Genomic DNA, 17509 nt, shown 5'->3' on the forward strand with positions numbered 1-17509 from the left:
GGTTAAAATAAGTAAACTACCCATTAAGCTGAAATCTGTAGACATCACCTTTATTCACGTGTATTGATTAATTTCAGTTTTAGGAATTTCGAAATAACTCGTTAATTCAACTCAAATCATATAGTGTTTTATCATATAAACTCAATGCTTTCAAATATTAAATGATAAGGAATGAATGAATGATTTTTTCGTTGGATGGAGGTATACTACGGGGAAAAAAAGACGGAAAACTTGCATCATGCACTACGATGCAGTTTTCCGTCTTTTTTTTGTCTTGGTATACCTCCATCCAACAAAAAAATAATAAATTCATTCCTTAATTCCAATAATTTTTCAACCAATGAAAAAGTGTGTAACATGTAAAATTAAATGATTTTGTTTTTTACATCTCCATTATGATTATATTGACAGTAAAATCATAACACCTTTCCAAATTGTATCATTATTTTATTAAATAAAATATCTTGTATAATTTGTTCTATCTACCAGGCAAACATGACCTCTTTGCACCTTAATCAAGGTGATTGATGACATATGTCAAATGGTTTGTTTTATAAACAATGAGTATAACAAAAAAGTAGATTCAATATTCATCTGTATACGAATACTTCACATTATAACAGAGTATCTCCAGTGGACTACAGAAATTGTTTTACATTATGCAATGTCCAGTGACCGATTCAGATTCAAAAAATACTCTTTTCACACAATCATTCACTTCCACTCAAACAGCTTACAATGCATAGCCATCAAATACTATTATAAAACTTCCATATTGCACTTGATTTGTATAAAATGAAAACATATAAATATCTATGATAATGAATAATGCACTAAGATAAAACATGACATACTAAATGTAATATAACAATACGCAATACTATCCCATATTAAAAGAAACGAAAAAATACCAAAGAAAACTCGTACACAAAACTCACACTTCAATTCCGCTGCACTGCGAATGTTTAACATTACCTACTTTATTTTTCTCTATCAGTTGACAACACATACAATTTGTAATTTAACTCTCAAGATGTAGTTGTACATCACTGCCCACAGCATACGCTCGCTAATTTTGGCAAGGAAATTTTTCCCCATAAAAATGAAAGACTTAAAGCAAATAACCTGATGAAACACTCTTTTATGTACATCATTCTACAAACTCACAGAATTGCATTTTATATGCACACTGTTATACAATATATCAATATTTGTTTCAAAAGCCTGGCCTTCATCATTAAGCTTTCATATATGCAGTGGTAAATCTTTGCATAGATGATATTCCTGCATTGTTGATGAAATAAAAATTAAATGTATCAAATACTACAAGTTCTGCTTTGGAAGGTGGGATTAATTTGGAATACTACAGATATTACTGTAAACCAACTTTTATTCGTGTGCAAGAAAATTTCACGAGATTAGCAAGGACCTCATTGTCGCAAATATTTCTCGTTGCGAACCAGTCATTGAATGTCTGTCATGGGCTAGATTGTGAAAATTTACTCGCTGCAAACAAGTTTACCACATGAGTCGCGAATAAATGTTGGTTTACAGTACTCTAGATGGTGGGATAAGGGGAGTTAAACATGTATGTACAGGGTCAAGAAAGAGTACGGGCTTGTATAAAATATTTAAATATCATCATCCAGAACACAATACAGCTTGTATAAATGATAAGAGTGTGAACATCTAGCACATATTCCTTGACTAGTACTGCCATTAGTTTATCATAAAAATTATTATCAATCAAAAGATTGACCTATCTAATACAGAGACTAACAAGAGGCCTTGTCGGTCACCTGAGTATTAGTTCAAAGTATCACGTACTAGCTCCAAATCTATCATAAGTTTCCTGTTCTGCACACCCATGCGAAATTCTAATACTTAATAGCAGTATAACAAAGATGTCTTCGTAAAACACATATGTCCCCGAAAGTGCCCAAACTGATGATAAACTTGACAAAATATGTATATCAACACTAAAAGACAATTTTGGACATGACCTAGGGTTGCAAAATTCACAATTTTGGTACTTTTCATAATTATGCATTTAGTTTTGATATAGTATCAGCAAAAGTAAAGAAAATTTCTTTAAAATAATAAAGACATTCATTTTCTTCCCCGCAGATGTGTGGTGGTAGAGATTTTTTTTTCAAAACTGGCCAATTTTTGCCCTGTCCCTATGGCCCCAAGGGGTGGAGGAATCCTGAAATTTACAATTTATGTCCCCCTTGTCCCAGAGATGCTTCATATCAAATCTGAAAAGAAGGGGAAGGAGGGTACTTATCAAGAACAAGTTTAAAATGTTGGATTGATAATGAGCGACGCACGACTACAGACATGGACCAACAGCAATAGGTCACCGGCGTGACACGACAACAGACATAGACCAATAGCAATAGGTCACCGGCGTGACTCAGGTAACCTAAAAATACATGAAAAAATATCAACAATCAGTCTTGAACACATTATGAGCAATTGTTCGAAAATAGATCAGGACATGAAATGATGAACTCATTTTTCTACCTTGACATATCTAATATGGAAGATGTTGATTATACGATAATTAAATATTGCACTCCGACATGACTAAGTACAAGTCTACATGATGGGGATGAAATGCCTGGTTGACCCTGGGGTTAGAGGTCAAGGTCACAAATAGGCTGGACCTGAAGATGAGGGTCCCTCCATTGATGTGATCACATGACCCAGTTTGGCAGGAAGTTGCTGGGCTGAAGAAGTCTGATCCTCCTCCAAACTTTCATTGATCTGAGGAAAACATAACAGGTTTATAAATCATGTTATTGAATACAGAAATGAAAGGGTGTGAAAATACTTCATTGCCAAAGACAAATCAAACACGGCTGGAAAACGTGAAGGAACACAGAATAACATTGAACTCACGGCATTGCTGTACTCGTGCACGTAATTGTAGAGTTCATGAAGAGCATTTTCTTTGGTGAAGCGATCCGTAGCCATCTGTAAACAAAAAACATGTATATCAGGAATTGACAGTAATGGTTGCCCGATTAATCTATTCCTGTATATCCAGTAAGACATGTCTGCACTTCTTCAAATCAAAATGGTTATTTTGAAAATAAAAGTATTTTCATTGACAGGCTCTAAAGCTGTGAACACATACCCGGGAGACTTCATTGAGATAGGCACTGATGTCTTGGTCGCTGACGGCTGGCATGGTCTTGATGTCCTGAAAGTACTTTTCCACCAAACATTTGTACTGGGGGATGTCTTTTGCAAATAAAAGCTTGTTGGATGGAGAGTCCTGCAAAACAACACTTTATGAACACACAGTATGATGTTTAGTAACATTTTTAGATAAAGGATGTGTGACAAATCATCCAAATCTTCATAAAATGGTCACCACTCTGAATGTGTACTCAATAATTCTGTAGATTGGAAGGCGTGAATTGTAACACTGAGGAAGAAAGCACGTTTCTGATGTGTCTGGTGAAGTATTCAACTTTCTAGCCTAGCTGGCGGTGAACTTACCTTTCCTTACCTACCTGGTAAGCTTACCTTAGCCTAGAAGTGAGGGACTTATCTTAGCCTAGAAAAGAAGGACTTACCTTTCTTAGCCTAGAAGTGAGGGGCTTACCTTTCTTAGCCTAGAAGTGAGGGATTTATCTTAGCCTAAAAGTGAGGGATTTACCATTCTTAGCCTAGAAGTGAGGAACTTATCTTTCTTAGCCTAGAAGTGAGGAACTTATCTTTCTTAGTCTAGAAGTGAGGGGCTTATCTTTCTTAGTCTAGAAGTGAGGGACTTATCTTTCTTAGCCTAGAAATGAGGAGCTTATCTTTCTTAGCCTAGACGTGAAGGACTTATCTTTCTTAGCCTAGAAGTGAGAGGCTTACCTTTCTTAGTCTAGAAGTGAAGGACTTATCTTTCTTAGTCTAGAAGTGAGGGACTTATCTTTCTTAGCCTAGAAGTGAGGGGCTTATCTTTCTTAGCCTAGAAGTGAGGGGCTTACCTTTCTTAGCCTAAAAGTGAGGGGCTTATCTTTCTTAGCCTAGAAGTCAAGGACTTATCTTTCTTAGCCTAGAAGTGAAAGGTTTACCTTTCTTAGCCTAGAAGTTTCATGAAAGGCTTACCTTTCTTAGCCTAGAAGTAAAAGGTTCACCTTTCTTATCCTAGAAGTAAAAGGCTTACCTTTCTTAGTCTAGAAGTGAAAGACTTAATTTTCTTAGCCTGGAAGTTGAGGAGTTTACCTTTCTTAGTCTAGAAGGATAGGAGCTTACCTTTCCTAGGTTTTGGTCAGAGGTTGAGCAACTGTCCATGAAGGCTTGAGCAACAACAGAGAGACAAGAATCCACAATGTTGGTCTTGTTGATGTCGTACACAAACTCGGGGTTCTTAATGATGTTCACCCAAAAGCGCAACAGGACGCTGTAAAATAAAGGATACAGACCATGTCTGATGATTATGGTAACTAAATGTTTGTGCTCTACCCATGCAATAAAAAGAGGCAAAATGCTTACCATTACATGACTGACATTTTTTATAATTTGGGTAACAACTGCCTCATACCAAAAGTTACAATCCATACTGACAATGTTACATAAATTGCATCTAGCTGATGCATTATTTTACCTACTACAAAATGTCCAGAATAAGTCCAATTACTTTTAAAAACAGGAGAATTGCTAAATATTATTCTGTGTGTCAAATTAGGACTGAATTTTGTTTGCAGTGGCCACAAGTATTTGTGATTCTCACCTGTTGCACTTCCAGTTGTAAACAACTTCAGGTTCCACAAAGTTTCTTTCTGCAGCCTCGTCTAGGAAGTCAAACAGAAACTTGATGACTGGCGGAATGCTCTCATTGGCTGTCAGGATTATGGTGAAAAAGTCATCTATGTACTTCTTCAGGGTACCCTGCAAACCACAATTAAAGAATAATTCACAATTCTATTACCCAAATGTTAGCAGTCATAAAGTTTAACAGCAATGTAAGATCAAACAGAGTAGCTGTGTTTCCATCCTCACTATAATCAGATCCACCACATAAAATCTTGGATCCAAATCACCAAAAAATTAATGGTTATTCAGATTTACACATTTTCTTTAATATCTTTAAAACTATTGTACATATTTATAAACAAACTACAGTTATAATGCATCTTAAAAACTTTTGATATGGTTGTATTAGAAATATTGGTACAGAGAATGCAACAATTTTCATGCAGTCAAGGTTCAAAAGTAATGACATGGTTGTGGTGTCTTGTCTTTGATTTTAATGATATACCATATAGCCGGGTTTATTCCACGGGTCTAAAATTTGATGATTTGCTGGCTGAAAGGTATGTTATAATTTTAGCGGAATACATTTTGGCGGACAGGGAAGAGTTGTCTCTCTTTCGAATAGTGAAGCCGTAATTGGGTGCATATTTGGCGAGTGAAATTTTGGCGGAAAGCTATCTAACCGCTAAAATAAGCCAAAATTATAACCCCGCGGAAAAAACCCGCTATACAGTAATTCACTTTCTTTTATTTGGGGAGAATTTGAATTCGTGGGCATGTTCATCCTATGAAAAAAAAAAACAACCCAAAATTAAATCCAACAGAAATTTGTGACTTTCTGGAAATCCTTCACAGGAAATTGTCTTAATGGCTGCCTTACCTTGGTAGATAGAAGGCGAGTCAGAAAGACCTCTGAGCTAATTTTGATGCCGGTATTGAAGTCGTCCTGCTTGACCAGATGCCAGTACTTGCAGCCGACTTCACTCTCTGTGCGGGTAATAGGCTGGGCTTCTCTGTTCACTGTGAAAGCAAATCCTGAGGAATGTAAAGACCCTAAAAAACATTAACATAGAAGTAGACAGGACACCTTAGTCACTGTCATCAACAAGACACTATTGAACATATGTACAAACAAACATTGTCATGAACAAGACACTATTGAACATATGTACAAACAAACATGGTCATGAACAAGACACTTTTTAATACATACAGTATAAAAATAATCATGGTCATGCATGAACAAGACGTTACCTATGGACGTTAACAGACTAGATATAATAAACATAAGACCCATTAACACAGACACACCCCCCTAGATATCATAATAAACATAAGACCCGTTAATACAGACACACCCCTAGATATCATAATAAACATAAAACCCATTAACACAGACACACCCCCCTAGATATCATAATAAACATAAGACCCGTTAACAGACACACCACCTAGATATCATAATAAACATAAGACCCGTTAATACAGACACACCCCTAGATATCATAATAAACATAAGACCCATTAACACAGACACATCCCCTTAGATATCATAATAAACATGTATATCCAGTCAACATTGAAATGAACATACCCAGTAATTTTTGTACAATTTAGAAATCAGAGGTAAGTTCTTTCAAATCATCGTTTGACTCAGAATGTCATAAAAGAAAACAGGATCTTTTTCTCGGCACCTGACATCTAATTAGCGAGTAAAAAACTGAAAATTGGAATAATTCTCATACTCTGCATCCTTAATGTTGAGACAATTACTTCCAATGACCTTGAACTGTGACCTATTGAACCCAATATCCCAGTGGTCCTCTTTCTGTACCTGTCCTCTCTGTAGCATGTATGAGAATGAGATCCAAACAGGATGTGTACAACATTGTCTTGGATCCACACACATGTACAAACACCCCCTGAGACTAATAATTATGAATCCCAAACTGACAAAAAATTGTCTTCCTATTCATAAACACCGCCCTATGATCATCATGATTGATACACCACAGAGCCAGATCTTGCTCATTCACACCCAAACACAAGGTACCACCACCACAGAGGAGATAGAACAATTTGTTTTTAAGTTTGTTAACCCGATAAAAATCAGACCACCAATCAAACTGTTTGGATTAAGACCAAGCCGTGATTCTCACCGTTGGGTGACCGTGGCAGAGTGCGACAGTTTTGGTGTTCCAGGAGTGTCATTTCCGCCCCGTCCTCCACATGGTAATACTTCAGGGTATTGAATTGCTTCCAGCCGTCTATTTTGGGTGTAGCACTATCTTCATCACACAAAATTTTTCCAGATTTGGTCCACTCTACAAAATATATTATCTCTTTTCTTTGTGCTGTGCTTTATGATAAATAAGTCGAGATGTTGTAATGCAGAGAAAACTAAAAACTGAGGAAATCAAATTGTCAAAGTTTACATTGTGTCACAGCCTTCTACTTCAACATTGTAAAATTCCACCGACCTAGATCCAGATCAGCAGCACTGGGCCTTTGTGTGTATGGAATATTCCGACACAACGTGTCAATCATTTTCTCTTTGGCTTGGGTTATAGTATCACAGTCTAGTACTCGACATTTAGTCACGGGCTTGTCCTTGAATTCCACCAATAATGTCTGCAAAAGAAAACAGTTTTTGGATACAGTTGAATTTCGATATCTCGAACAGATATCTAGAATACCATGTATTATTCTTAAATTCCACCAATAATGTCTGCAAAAGAAAACAGTTTTTGGATACAGTTGAATTTCGATATCTCGAACAGATATCTAGAATACCATGTATTATTCTCTAAGTATTTTACCCTTGATGTCTCAAATCCTCGGATATCTCAAAGTTTTTTCTCAGTCGAGATAACGTGGTTTGACTGTATGTTATCAGCTTTAAAAAAAATCAAGTCATCACTTGAAATGAACGCTGCACTTCAGATGGTTTTAAAAGAATTTTTCATATCTGGTACATCATCATTTACTCATAAAATATTACTGAACAATGATTATACCTTTGTACACATAGTAAATATATCATATAATGTACTAATTGATACATATATATTATTACTAATGTAACTTGATCCGAAGATTAGGAGTAGGATCATGTCAGGTTGATAGGCGCGGATCATCAGATGAGACGCGAAGCATCAAGTTTAATCTGATGATCCACGCCTGTCAATGAGTCTTTTGATCAAGTTACTGTAGTAATGATAAATTTATTATATACCCCCTTACGTATTTTTAAATCCACATCTATAAGATAATAAATGTAATTCAAATTATCAAAAACACAGACATACAGCGAAATTATATTTTGTGTATACAGTCTTGTTTGTGACGCTGTCAATATTTTCCACAAGAAAACGTTGCGTTGATGCATTGTGATGTCATCAGTTTATGGGGATACTGACACGGAATCAGAAAACTACAGTGTGGTGATCCGGAAAACCAGATCACACTGTGAAATCCACAGTATCAAAAAACGAAACATTGATGGGTATATAATAAATCTGTGTAATACCAGTTAAATGTGATGTAATTCTAGAGCAGACATCAATACAAGAAACTAGCACGACCTGTAGCTGTCATCATATCTGTCACTAAATACAGCACACCCACGCGACTTCCACAGTTCTGTTGTTTTTCACACTTACAAGAATGCTGTACTCCAGCTGTTTCTCTGTGCGGAGGAGTCGGTCCTGTGACAGCGAGTACCTGGCCTCGCCGGTGATGCAGTCCACCGGCCCCTTGTCCACCTGTACTTTTATGGACTGATAGAGTGTGTAAAGAGAGGATCCTGCCTCCTCCCGGAGATACCAGTACATACACAGCGACAGCCAGTTAGCCAGCAGCTTCTCCACCACCGACTCCGTCCTGAAGGAGAAATTCACGCTCTAATGACTTCTGCTACACGGTTATTGAAAATGATATTTAAAAACTGTAAAAGTGGTCTAGTGGTCTCAGTGAAAAGTTTAGACCGCGGCTTAAAATCTGGAATAGGTCGAAATCTATATACAGCTGCACATGGTACATGCTTATACAGAAGAGCATATTATCATTTACATGGAAAATGAATCTTCAGCAAGCAAAACGAACCCAGTGTCGTAGCTACATTATAGCACTGCAATTTAAGTTATTTTTGTATTGCACATCCCGCCAATGTTTAGCGTTCATACCGGAACTTTTCCTGAAGCGTTCCGAACTTGCTCCTATACACTGTACAAAATTGTTGAGATATCACAACTGTTACCAGAATGAAAATTCTTGCCACTGTAATTGAAAAATATGCTCAGTGCTGTCCCCCAGCAATTACTGCCCCCCTCACCACTGAAACCACACGCCTTAATGACTTCATACCTTCTCAACATAATCTTTGTTCGTTTGGTCTCTATGCTTTTTTCTATCAGGTCATTAAGTAATGCTTTCAAAATTCTGAAACAAAGACAAAAGGATAATCAGTTGTATTGGTCACCAGAGTCGCTTAGACATATCATTCTTACAAACTTTGGACCGTATTCTGGCACGACACAGCAAACTTTTGGAATGAAATTCAAGAGGAGTAAAAGATCACAGTCTGATATTTGATAGACGTGATGTTTATTGTTTAAAATGAGCACATTGACGAGGCCGGTATTACAGAAAACATAACAGACAAAAAGGTGAATTTATCGGCATCTGTGAAATATTTCTAAAACGTGTTAGGTCACTGAGAAAAAAAAGAGTAGCTTCTCTTTCAGTACAGCTATACATTGCTGTAAATATCATATTAACAGCAATTTAACGAGTGTGGAGGACTTTCACTACTACAGAGATCTACAAGAGTCCCTATCCTGGATGCAAGTGTGGAGGCCTTTCAATACTACAGAGATTTACGAGAGTCTCTATCCTGGATATGAGTGTGGAGGACTTTCAATACTACAGAGATTTACGAGTCTCTATCCTGGATACAAGTGTGGAGGACTTTCACTACTACAGAGATTTACGAGAGTCTCTATCCTGGATACGGGTGTGGAGGACTTTCACTACTACAGAGATTTACGAGAGTCTCTATCCTGGATACGAGTGTGGAGGACTTTCAATACTACAGAGATCTACAAGAGTCTCTATCCTGGATACGAGTGTGGAGGACTTTCACTACTACAGAGATTTACGAGAGTCCCTATCCTGGATACAAGTGTGGAGGATTTCCACTACTACAGAGATCTACGAGAGTCCCTATCCTGGATACAAGTGTGGAGGACTTTCACTACTACAGAGATTTACGAGAGTCTCTATCCTGGATACAAGTGTGGAGGACTTTCACTACTACAGAGATTTACGAGAGTCTCTATCCTGGATACGAGTGTGGAGGACTTTCACTACTACAGAGATCTATGAGAGTCTCTATCCTGGATACAAGTGTGGAGGCCTTTCAATACTACAGAGATCTACGAGAGTCTCTATCCTGGATACAAGTGTGGAGGACTTTCAATACTCACTGTGTAATGTACTCCATGTTATTCTGGAAGAGGATCAGTAACAAGGATGCAACATTGGCTCTGAAATTCAAACAAAGTCACATGAATGATCGAAAGACAACTCAAGTCTTTGAACAGAAGGCATTACATCTGAGGTTTCCGTAGATTGCTTGTATTACACAAGTTCTTGATTTGGCGGAATCGTTGCCTCATTGTTAAATCATCAGAATGTAAAATTATGAGCTAAACTCTGATGATCAAGGAATCTGCAGTATTTCACATTTAAAAGATGAAAGGATATTGCAGCTTTTACAGCGATAAATTAAATTTAGATTCACAGATGTATGCCCTCTGTTAATAAATATTCACCACACGTTCTAGAAGTATAGTTAAAGCAACTGCATACATTCTACAAAGTATAGTTAAAGTAATTCCTCAATCTTATTTTCCGACAAACATTTAGCAAATCTTGCATTAATTAAAATGTTTCTACATACATGTAATAATTATTCCTCTCAGCTGAACGAAAGCTTCCTCAATTCGGGTGAAGGTTTTAAACATGAACTTCAACCTGCTCACACTCACCAATGAACTTCAACCAACTCAAATCCACCAATAAACTTCAACCTGCTCACATTCACCAATAACCTTCAACCTGCTCACACTCACCAATAAACTTCAACCTGCTCACACTCACCAATGAACTTCAACCAACTCAAATCCACCAATAACCTTCAACCTGCTCACACTCACCAATAAACTTCAACCTGCTCACACCCACCAATGAATTTACCTGTCTCTTATGCTGAATGTCTTCTGTTTCTCCAGCGTTCTAATAAACATCAGAAGGAACTGCTTGTTGTTCAGCAGCTGACGGAAGTGAGAAATGGCTACATCAGGGTGTCTATCTGTATTCCCGTTTCTCTGCTTAAAATGTCAATATTTTTAAGAGGGGTAGGTAGGAAGTGTTCAAAAATGAATTCCATCTACACTGTACATGTACAAATTACACTCAGCCCAAACGTAGAACAATTCATCTCCAAAATAAGTGCATTGTGTGTTTGAATTAATGATCGTCGGATGAATACTAATTAGTGTTTGTCTGGATTTAGTGTTGCTGTTGCTTGTTCTCAGTCTAAAGTTTTCAATCGTTAAAGTCTATAACTGAAGCAACAACTGGTGACTGTTAAGTCAGGGTGAACACGTCAGTCCCACCACGGTGGAGTAGAGAAAACTGATTAAAAAGTTTGATTAACAGCAACACTTAACTCGGACAAGCACTGAATACCGATTCTCCAAGGTAAGTTTCTTTTGTTAGCAATAACACTTACAATGTAACTCGGTTATCAGTAACGTTAAACTTGGACAAGCAGTAAATACTGATTCTCCAAGTTGCTAGGGCTGAAACGATTCACCTGTATATCAATAGTTCAATATAAACGCTCAATTCAATGTTTGATTCAATGCCTCTTTGATTCTTCAGTTTGATATGTTTTTTAAAATCGGATTCCGTAAAATATATTGGGCTTGACCTGTACTTATTATTTTTACATGCATGTGGGACAATATGGTGTCCGATAACAGTGAGACTATTGTTAGACTCGAGCCTGTAGTGACAAAAACAATAATGACCGTAATCAGTTTAAACTACAGAGCAAACAGGCATCTTACTGTTCCGTGGTTTGGAAACATTTTGCTTTTAAAATTGTGACAGTGAATCTTCGTAATTAAATTTTTCTTCAAAGAAGTTTCAAAGTTTCTTCTGTAAACTGTATCGTATTGAAAATATTGAATCGTGGCATAAATATTGCAATATGTATCGTATAGTGAAGGGGGCGTATCATTTCAGCCCTACGGGATGCGTCTCTTGTTAGTAGGTTTTCACCGAGGTTTTTTAATCACAAGGACATGTATTAACTACCTGTGCAGGCTGCAGTATGATGTGGTCCATCATCCCAGGGAAGAGAACTCTGAACGTATACTCGTCGTAGTCATGGTACGGCTTCTTACTGCCCTCCAAATCCGTCGTGAGGTCTGTCATATCTGTCTGTAACTCGGCAAAGGCTGAAAAGCCACAAAACTACACTGTACAGCACTTTATTTCTAAAGGGCAGGCAATTCACACTTAAAATGGCAACATTGCAGTATGATACATGAAGTTTCATTTCAAATAAAACATGAACACAGAGATAAAAGTGATACGGCTGCACTGTACGAGAATACTGTAGATTCCTAAATATACGCGAGGAATTTATCATCACGTAATTTCACGAGAATCAGAGGCATCACACCCGAAATAAAATTACTCAGTTTTAATTTTCTGTAGCTAAAACTTAATACATGCAAGAACTTTTGATCAACAGACGATATGCGAATTCATGTTTTAGCGATTTAACGCACACGAGTCATTTCGCCATATTAAGTACTCACGTAAAATGAGAAATTTACAGCTACTGTATTTAATCTATCTACATGTAGAAGATCAAAAGAATAAAATATGGAGTCAAATCATTTTATCAATACATATAGGATACACATGCTGGATTCAAACACGCACCTTGTTTACATTCGTTTCTGACAGTGCTCTCTAGATTGTCCAGCTGAACCTGTATGGCCTTGTATTCACGTTCAGCATTTTTCTGTTGCTTGCGGTATTTCAGGCACACCACCACCACAATGATGATGATTACCCCCGCGAAGCCCAGTACAGCGGGCACGATGTACGCCATTAGGTTGGGTTCTTCCGATTCTTTATACCTCAGAAACCCCACCACTTTCTCCAGGTTACCATACACAACCTGATAGAGTAATTATTTGACTTAATTTAATATCCATAACCTGATAGAGTAATTATTTGACTTAATTTAATATCCATAACCTGATAGAGTAATTATTTGACTTAATTTAACATCCATAACCTGATAGAGTAATTATTTGACTTAATTTAACATACACAACCTGATAGAGTAATTATTTGACTTAATTTAACATACACAACCTGATAGAGTAATTATTTGACTTAATTTAACATCCATAACCTGATAGAGTAATTATTTGACTTAATTTAATATCCATAACCTGATAGAGTAATTATTTGACTTAATTTAACATCCATAACCTGATAGAGTAATTATTTGACTTAATTTAACATACACAACCTGATAGAGTAATTATTTGACTTAATTTAACATACACAACCTGATAGAGTAATTATTTGACTTAATTTAACATCCACAACCTGATAGAGTAATTATTTGACTTAATTTAACACCCATAACCTGATAGAGTAATTATTTGACTTAATTTAACATCCACAACCTGATAGAGTAATTATTTGACTTAATTTAACACCCATAACCTGATAATTTATTTGACTTAATTTTAAATACACAACCTCATAGAGTCATTATTTGACTTAACTTAACATACACAACCTGATAGAGTAATTATTTGACTTAATTTAACATACACAATAGATAGAGCATTACTCTGATTTCATTTTAAACAAAAGCCATAAACAGTCTTTACAAATCTTGTCCCAATCTAGTATGTATCTATTTATGACCGACAGGAAGTTTTATTGGATAGCATACAAAACATACAAACACTCGTGGAATTCCATCTGTTCGTTGTTTTCCGTCATCCCGCAAATGGGGCTGATTAGTGGGCGGTGTGCAGTATATATTTTCTGAGCTCACACTGGTTACATTACATTGGTCCACACCAACAAACACCTTAACATCATCCTTATTGGCTGCTTCATCCAATCGACTTCCCTGTAACAAAAACAAACACATTAATCTACAATGTATGTCTGGTTCATCCAACTGACTTCCCTGTAACAAAAACAAACACATTAATATATGTCTGGTTCATCCAATCGACTTTCTTGTAACAATAACAAACACATTAATATATGTCTGGTATATCCAATCTACTTTCATAAAACAAACACATTGATATAATATGTCTGGTTCATCCAATTAAATTCTCTGTAACAAAACAAACACAACACACATACAAGTACATACTTGTAATACTCGGGTGATACTCCAAAACAACATAGTCAAAAATATCCAAAATCTAGAAGTTTTGATTTACATCTAAGACATAACATAAAACTTGTATAGTTTGTTTCGAATTTCACAAATCATCATAATTACATGTAAATGTACTACATCAGTAATAACGGAAGTTTCAAACATGAGTGGAAAGAAATGGTAAAAGAATGAACATGAAGCCCATGGGCCACATCGCTCACCTGAATCACCTTGGCCCATATCTAAGGATTTTCCCTATCATTCGCATGTAAAACTTTGATCCCTATTGTGGCCCCAACCTACCCCGGGGGCCATGATTTTTACAAATTTGAATCTGCACTATGTCAGGAAACTGTCATGTAAATCTTAGCTCTTCTGGCTCAGTGGTTCTTGAGAAGAAGATTTTTAAATGACCACACTCAATTTTTGCATTTTTGTGATTATCTCCCAATTGAAGGGTGCATGGTCCTTCATTAGAACAAATTAGAAAGCCCTTCACCCAAGGATGCATTTTGCAAGGTTTAATTGAAATTGGCCCAGTGGTTCTGGAAAAGAAGTCAAAATTGTGAAAAGTTTACAGACAGATGGACAACAGGCGATAAGAAAAGTTCACTTGAGCTTTCAGCTCAGGTGAGCTAAAAACTGCATAAAATTAGCTATGATGATGCATCTTCTTTAACATCCATACCTTGATGTCCAAAACGATGCCTGGATTGTATATCTTTATTTTATTGCTCTCCTCAAAATCATAAATAACTGGGTCTCTTGAATAAAACAGGGTGACTGCAAGACCTGGAATTCCACTGAGATTCTGGACTGAAGCCACATTGTCCATATAGAAACCCAACTGGGCAGAATAGGAGACTGCTTGTCTCCTTCTTCGTTTCAAGAAGAATGGCGCCGTTTGTGCTCTCTGTCTTAGGGCCACCCTCTTGGTTCGAATGGTTTCTTCACCTTCTGTGTCAATGGCTGTTGTTTGTGTCTTGAGGGCAGGAGAAGGACAATGCATGATAGTGCTGTTTTGGATTGTGCAGTTCTAAAATGCAAGATGTGATTTCCAGCATGTTTTTGTTTCAAATGACTGAAACACAATAGTAAAATAATGTTTGAAAACTATCTTCCAACCTCATTTTTGGAACGAGATCCATCGCTGAAAACAGCAAACATGTAGGCCCTGTCTATAGCATCAAAATTATTTCCAACGACAGTCAGCTTTCTTCCGCCGCTAAAAACATGGAAAGGTTGAATTTACATGCATCTTAGAATTATGAAAGGAATCTCTGCAAAAAGATGACTACCCCAATACTCAACAGACACATCTCACTGTATATAGTTTTCCCTATCATGTTGAGAATGACACATGCACATTAGGACCTCCCCAGATGCTTCCAGTAAATAAATAAAACCCAAACATTGAACACAAACTTTTACCTTTCAAAGGCCTTCAGAGGATCAATATTCAACACAGTAGGGTCCTCCACGTAGGAAAAATTACCGCCCTCTGTTTCCACGACGTTACCATCGATATGAACTTTGACCTTGACAACACCTGCACCACCAGGGACAACACAGGATATAACTGAATCTTGGTTACTGTAAAAAGAAAGTTTTAGTTTTTCAAACTTGCATTTCATTTACAAACTGTACACAGCCTTGGTCAAGTTTCAGTTTAATTTTTTCTTTTCTTCGCACCAGGCTGAAACTATGACATTTAACATAATCTAGTTATAACATTTAAACATTAGGATGGACATAAAAACATGGATTTTAAAGCATGTGAAATCAGATCAAAACAAGATGTACTGTGAGCAATGCTCACTAAGAATACCCCCCGCTTACCCCAATCTCCCAAAGGGTGTTGTTAATAGGTATAAATTACCTCTTTCCTGAGTGTAAAAATATGGTATGCATTTGTAGAAGAAAATGGAAGATATAGTCCGAACACAAATCCACAAATGGCATAAACCTATAATTTTGACCTTGAGATCAAAGGTCAAGGTCATAAAGAGGTCATGAATGTACATGACACATAGTCTCATGGTGATACACCCATGTCTTATGGTATGACTATGTCAAAACCCTATAATCAATTTTGACCTTGAGGTCAAAGTTCAAGGTCATATACAGGTCATGAAGGTACTTGACACATCATCTCATGGTGATAAACTCATGTGTCAAATATGATATGCCTATGTCAAAGAACAAAGAAGTCATGGCCCGGACACGAAGCCATTGTAACAAGAGGCCCATGGGCCACATCACTCACCTGAGTCACCTTGGCCCATATCTGAAGACTTTCCATATATATTTGCATGTAAAACCTTGGTCCCTATTATGGCCCAAACTACCCTTTGCAAACTTGAATCTACACTATGTCAGAAAGCTTTCATGTAAATGTCAACTTCTTTGGCCCAATGGTTCTTTTAAAGCTTTTTTCTATATTTGTATGTAAAACTTTGACCCCTCCCCCCACTTGTGGCCCCATCCTACCCCCCAGGGACCATGATTTGAACAAACTTGAATCTGCACTATGTCAGAAAGTTTTCTTGTAAATATCAGCTTTTCTGACTCAGTGGTTATTGAGAAAAAGATTTTAACTATATATTTGTATGTAAAACTTTGATCCCTTGATCCCCCTTGTGGCCCCATCCTACCCCCGGAGCCCATGATTTGAAGAAACTTGAATCTGCACTACGTCAGAAAGTTTTCATGTAAAAATCAGCTTTTCTGGCTCAGTGGTTCTTGAGAAGAAGATTTTTCCTACATATTTGTATGTAAAACTTTGATCCCCTATTGTGGCCCCATCCAACCCCCGGAGCCCATGATTTGAACAAACTTGAATCTGCATTATGTCAGGAAGCTTTCATGTAAATCTCAGCTTTTCTGGCTTAGTGGTTCTTGAGAAGAAGATTTTTTAAAGTTTTTCCCTATATATTTGTGTGTAAAACTTTGATCCCCCCCCCCCCTTTGGGCTCCATCTTATCCCCGGGGGCCATGATTTGAACAAACTTGAATCTGCAATATGTCAGGAAGCTTTCAGGTAAATTTCAGCTCTTCTGGCCCAGTGGTTCTTGAGAAGAAGATTTTTAAATGACCCCACCCTATTTTTGCATTTTTGTGATTATCTCCCCTTTGAAAGGGACATGGCCCTTCATTTGTACAAACTTGAAAGCCCTTCACCCAAGGATGCTTTTGGCCAAGTTAGGTTGAAATTGGCCCAGTGGTTCTGGAGAAGAAGTCGAAAAT

At 37.0% G+C, this 17509-nt stretch overlaps 1 protein-coding gene across 20 annotated transcripts in view; it reads right to left on the reverse strand.

Moving 5' to 3' along the window:
• Positions 1 to 426: 426 nt before the first annotated feature.
• Positions 427 to 17509, reverse strand: part of LOC125655562 (plexin-B-like) — a 76647-nt gene continuing 59564 nt past the window's right edge. For 10 of the 20 annotated variants that reach the window (XM_056143857.1, XM_056143871.1, XM_056143860.1 and 7 more), the window contains 18 exons: positions 15695 to 15856; positions 15389 to 15488; positions 14952 to 15299; positions 13826 to 13999; positions 12781 to 13021; positions 12145 to 12287; positions 11017 to 11150; positions 10245 to 10304; positions 9124 to 9198; positions 8421 to 8640; positions 7239 to 7389; positions 6918 to 7082; positions 5639 to 5811; positions 4736 to 4893; positions 4258 to 4405; positions 3143 to 3283; positions 2905 to 2979; positions 427 to 2769 (listed from right to left, as the gene is read on the reverse strand). In XM_056143857.1, coding sequence (XP_055999832.1) covers positions 2653 to 2769; positions 2905 to 2979; positions 3143 to 3283; positions 4258 to 4405; positions 4736 to 4893; positions 5639 to 5811; positions 6918 to 7082; positions 7239 to 7389; positions 8421 to 8640; positions 9124 to 9198; positions 10245 to 10304; positions 11017 to 11150; positions 12145 to 12287; positions 12781 to 13021; positions 13826 to 13999; positions 14952 to 15299; positions 15389 to 15488; positions 15695 to 15856 — 2785 coding nt within the window. In that variant the 3' untranslated portion in view covers positions 427 to 2652. The remainder of the gene's footprint in view (positions 2770 to 2904; positions 2980 to 3142; positions 3284 to 4257; positions 4406 to 4735; positions 4894 to 5638; positions 5812 to 6917; positions 7083 to 7238; positions 7390 to 8420; positions 8641 to 9123; positions 9199 to 10244; positions 10305 to 11016; positions 11151 to 12144; positions 12288 to 12780; positions 13022 to 13825; positions 14000 to 14951; positions 15300 to 15388; positions 15489 to 15694; positions 15857 to 17509) is intronic. The other 10 variants (XM_056143863.1, XM_056143872.1, XM_056143864.1 and 7 more) reach the window with 3 other exon arrangements.

This window comes from Ostrea edulis, chromosome 7, assembly GCF_947568905.1.
Source record: "Ostrea edulis chromosome 7, xbOstEdul1.1, whole genome shotgun sequence".
Classification (NCBI taxonomy): domain Eukaryota; kingdom Metazoa; phylum Mollusca; class Bivalvia; order Ostreida; family Ostreidae; genus Ostrea; species Ostrea edulis.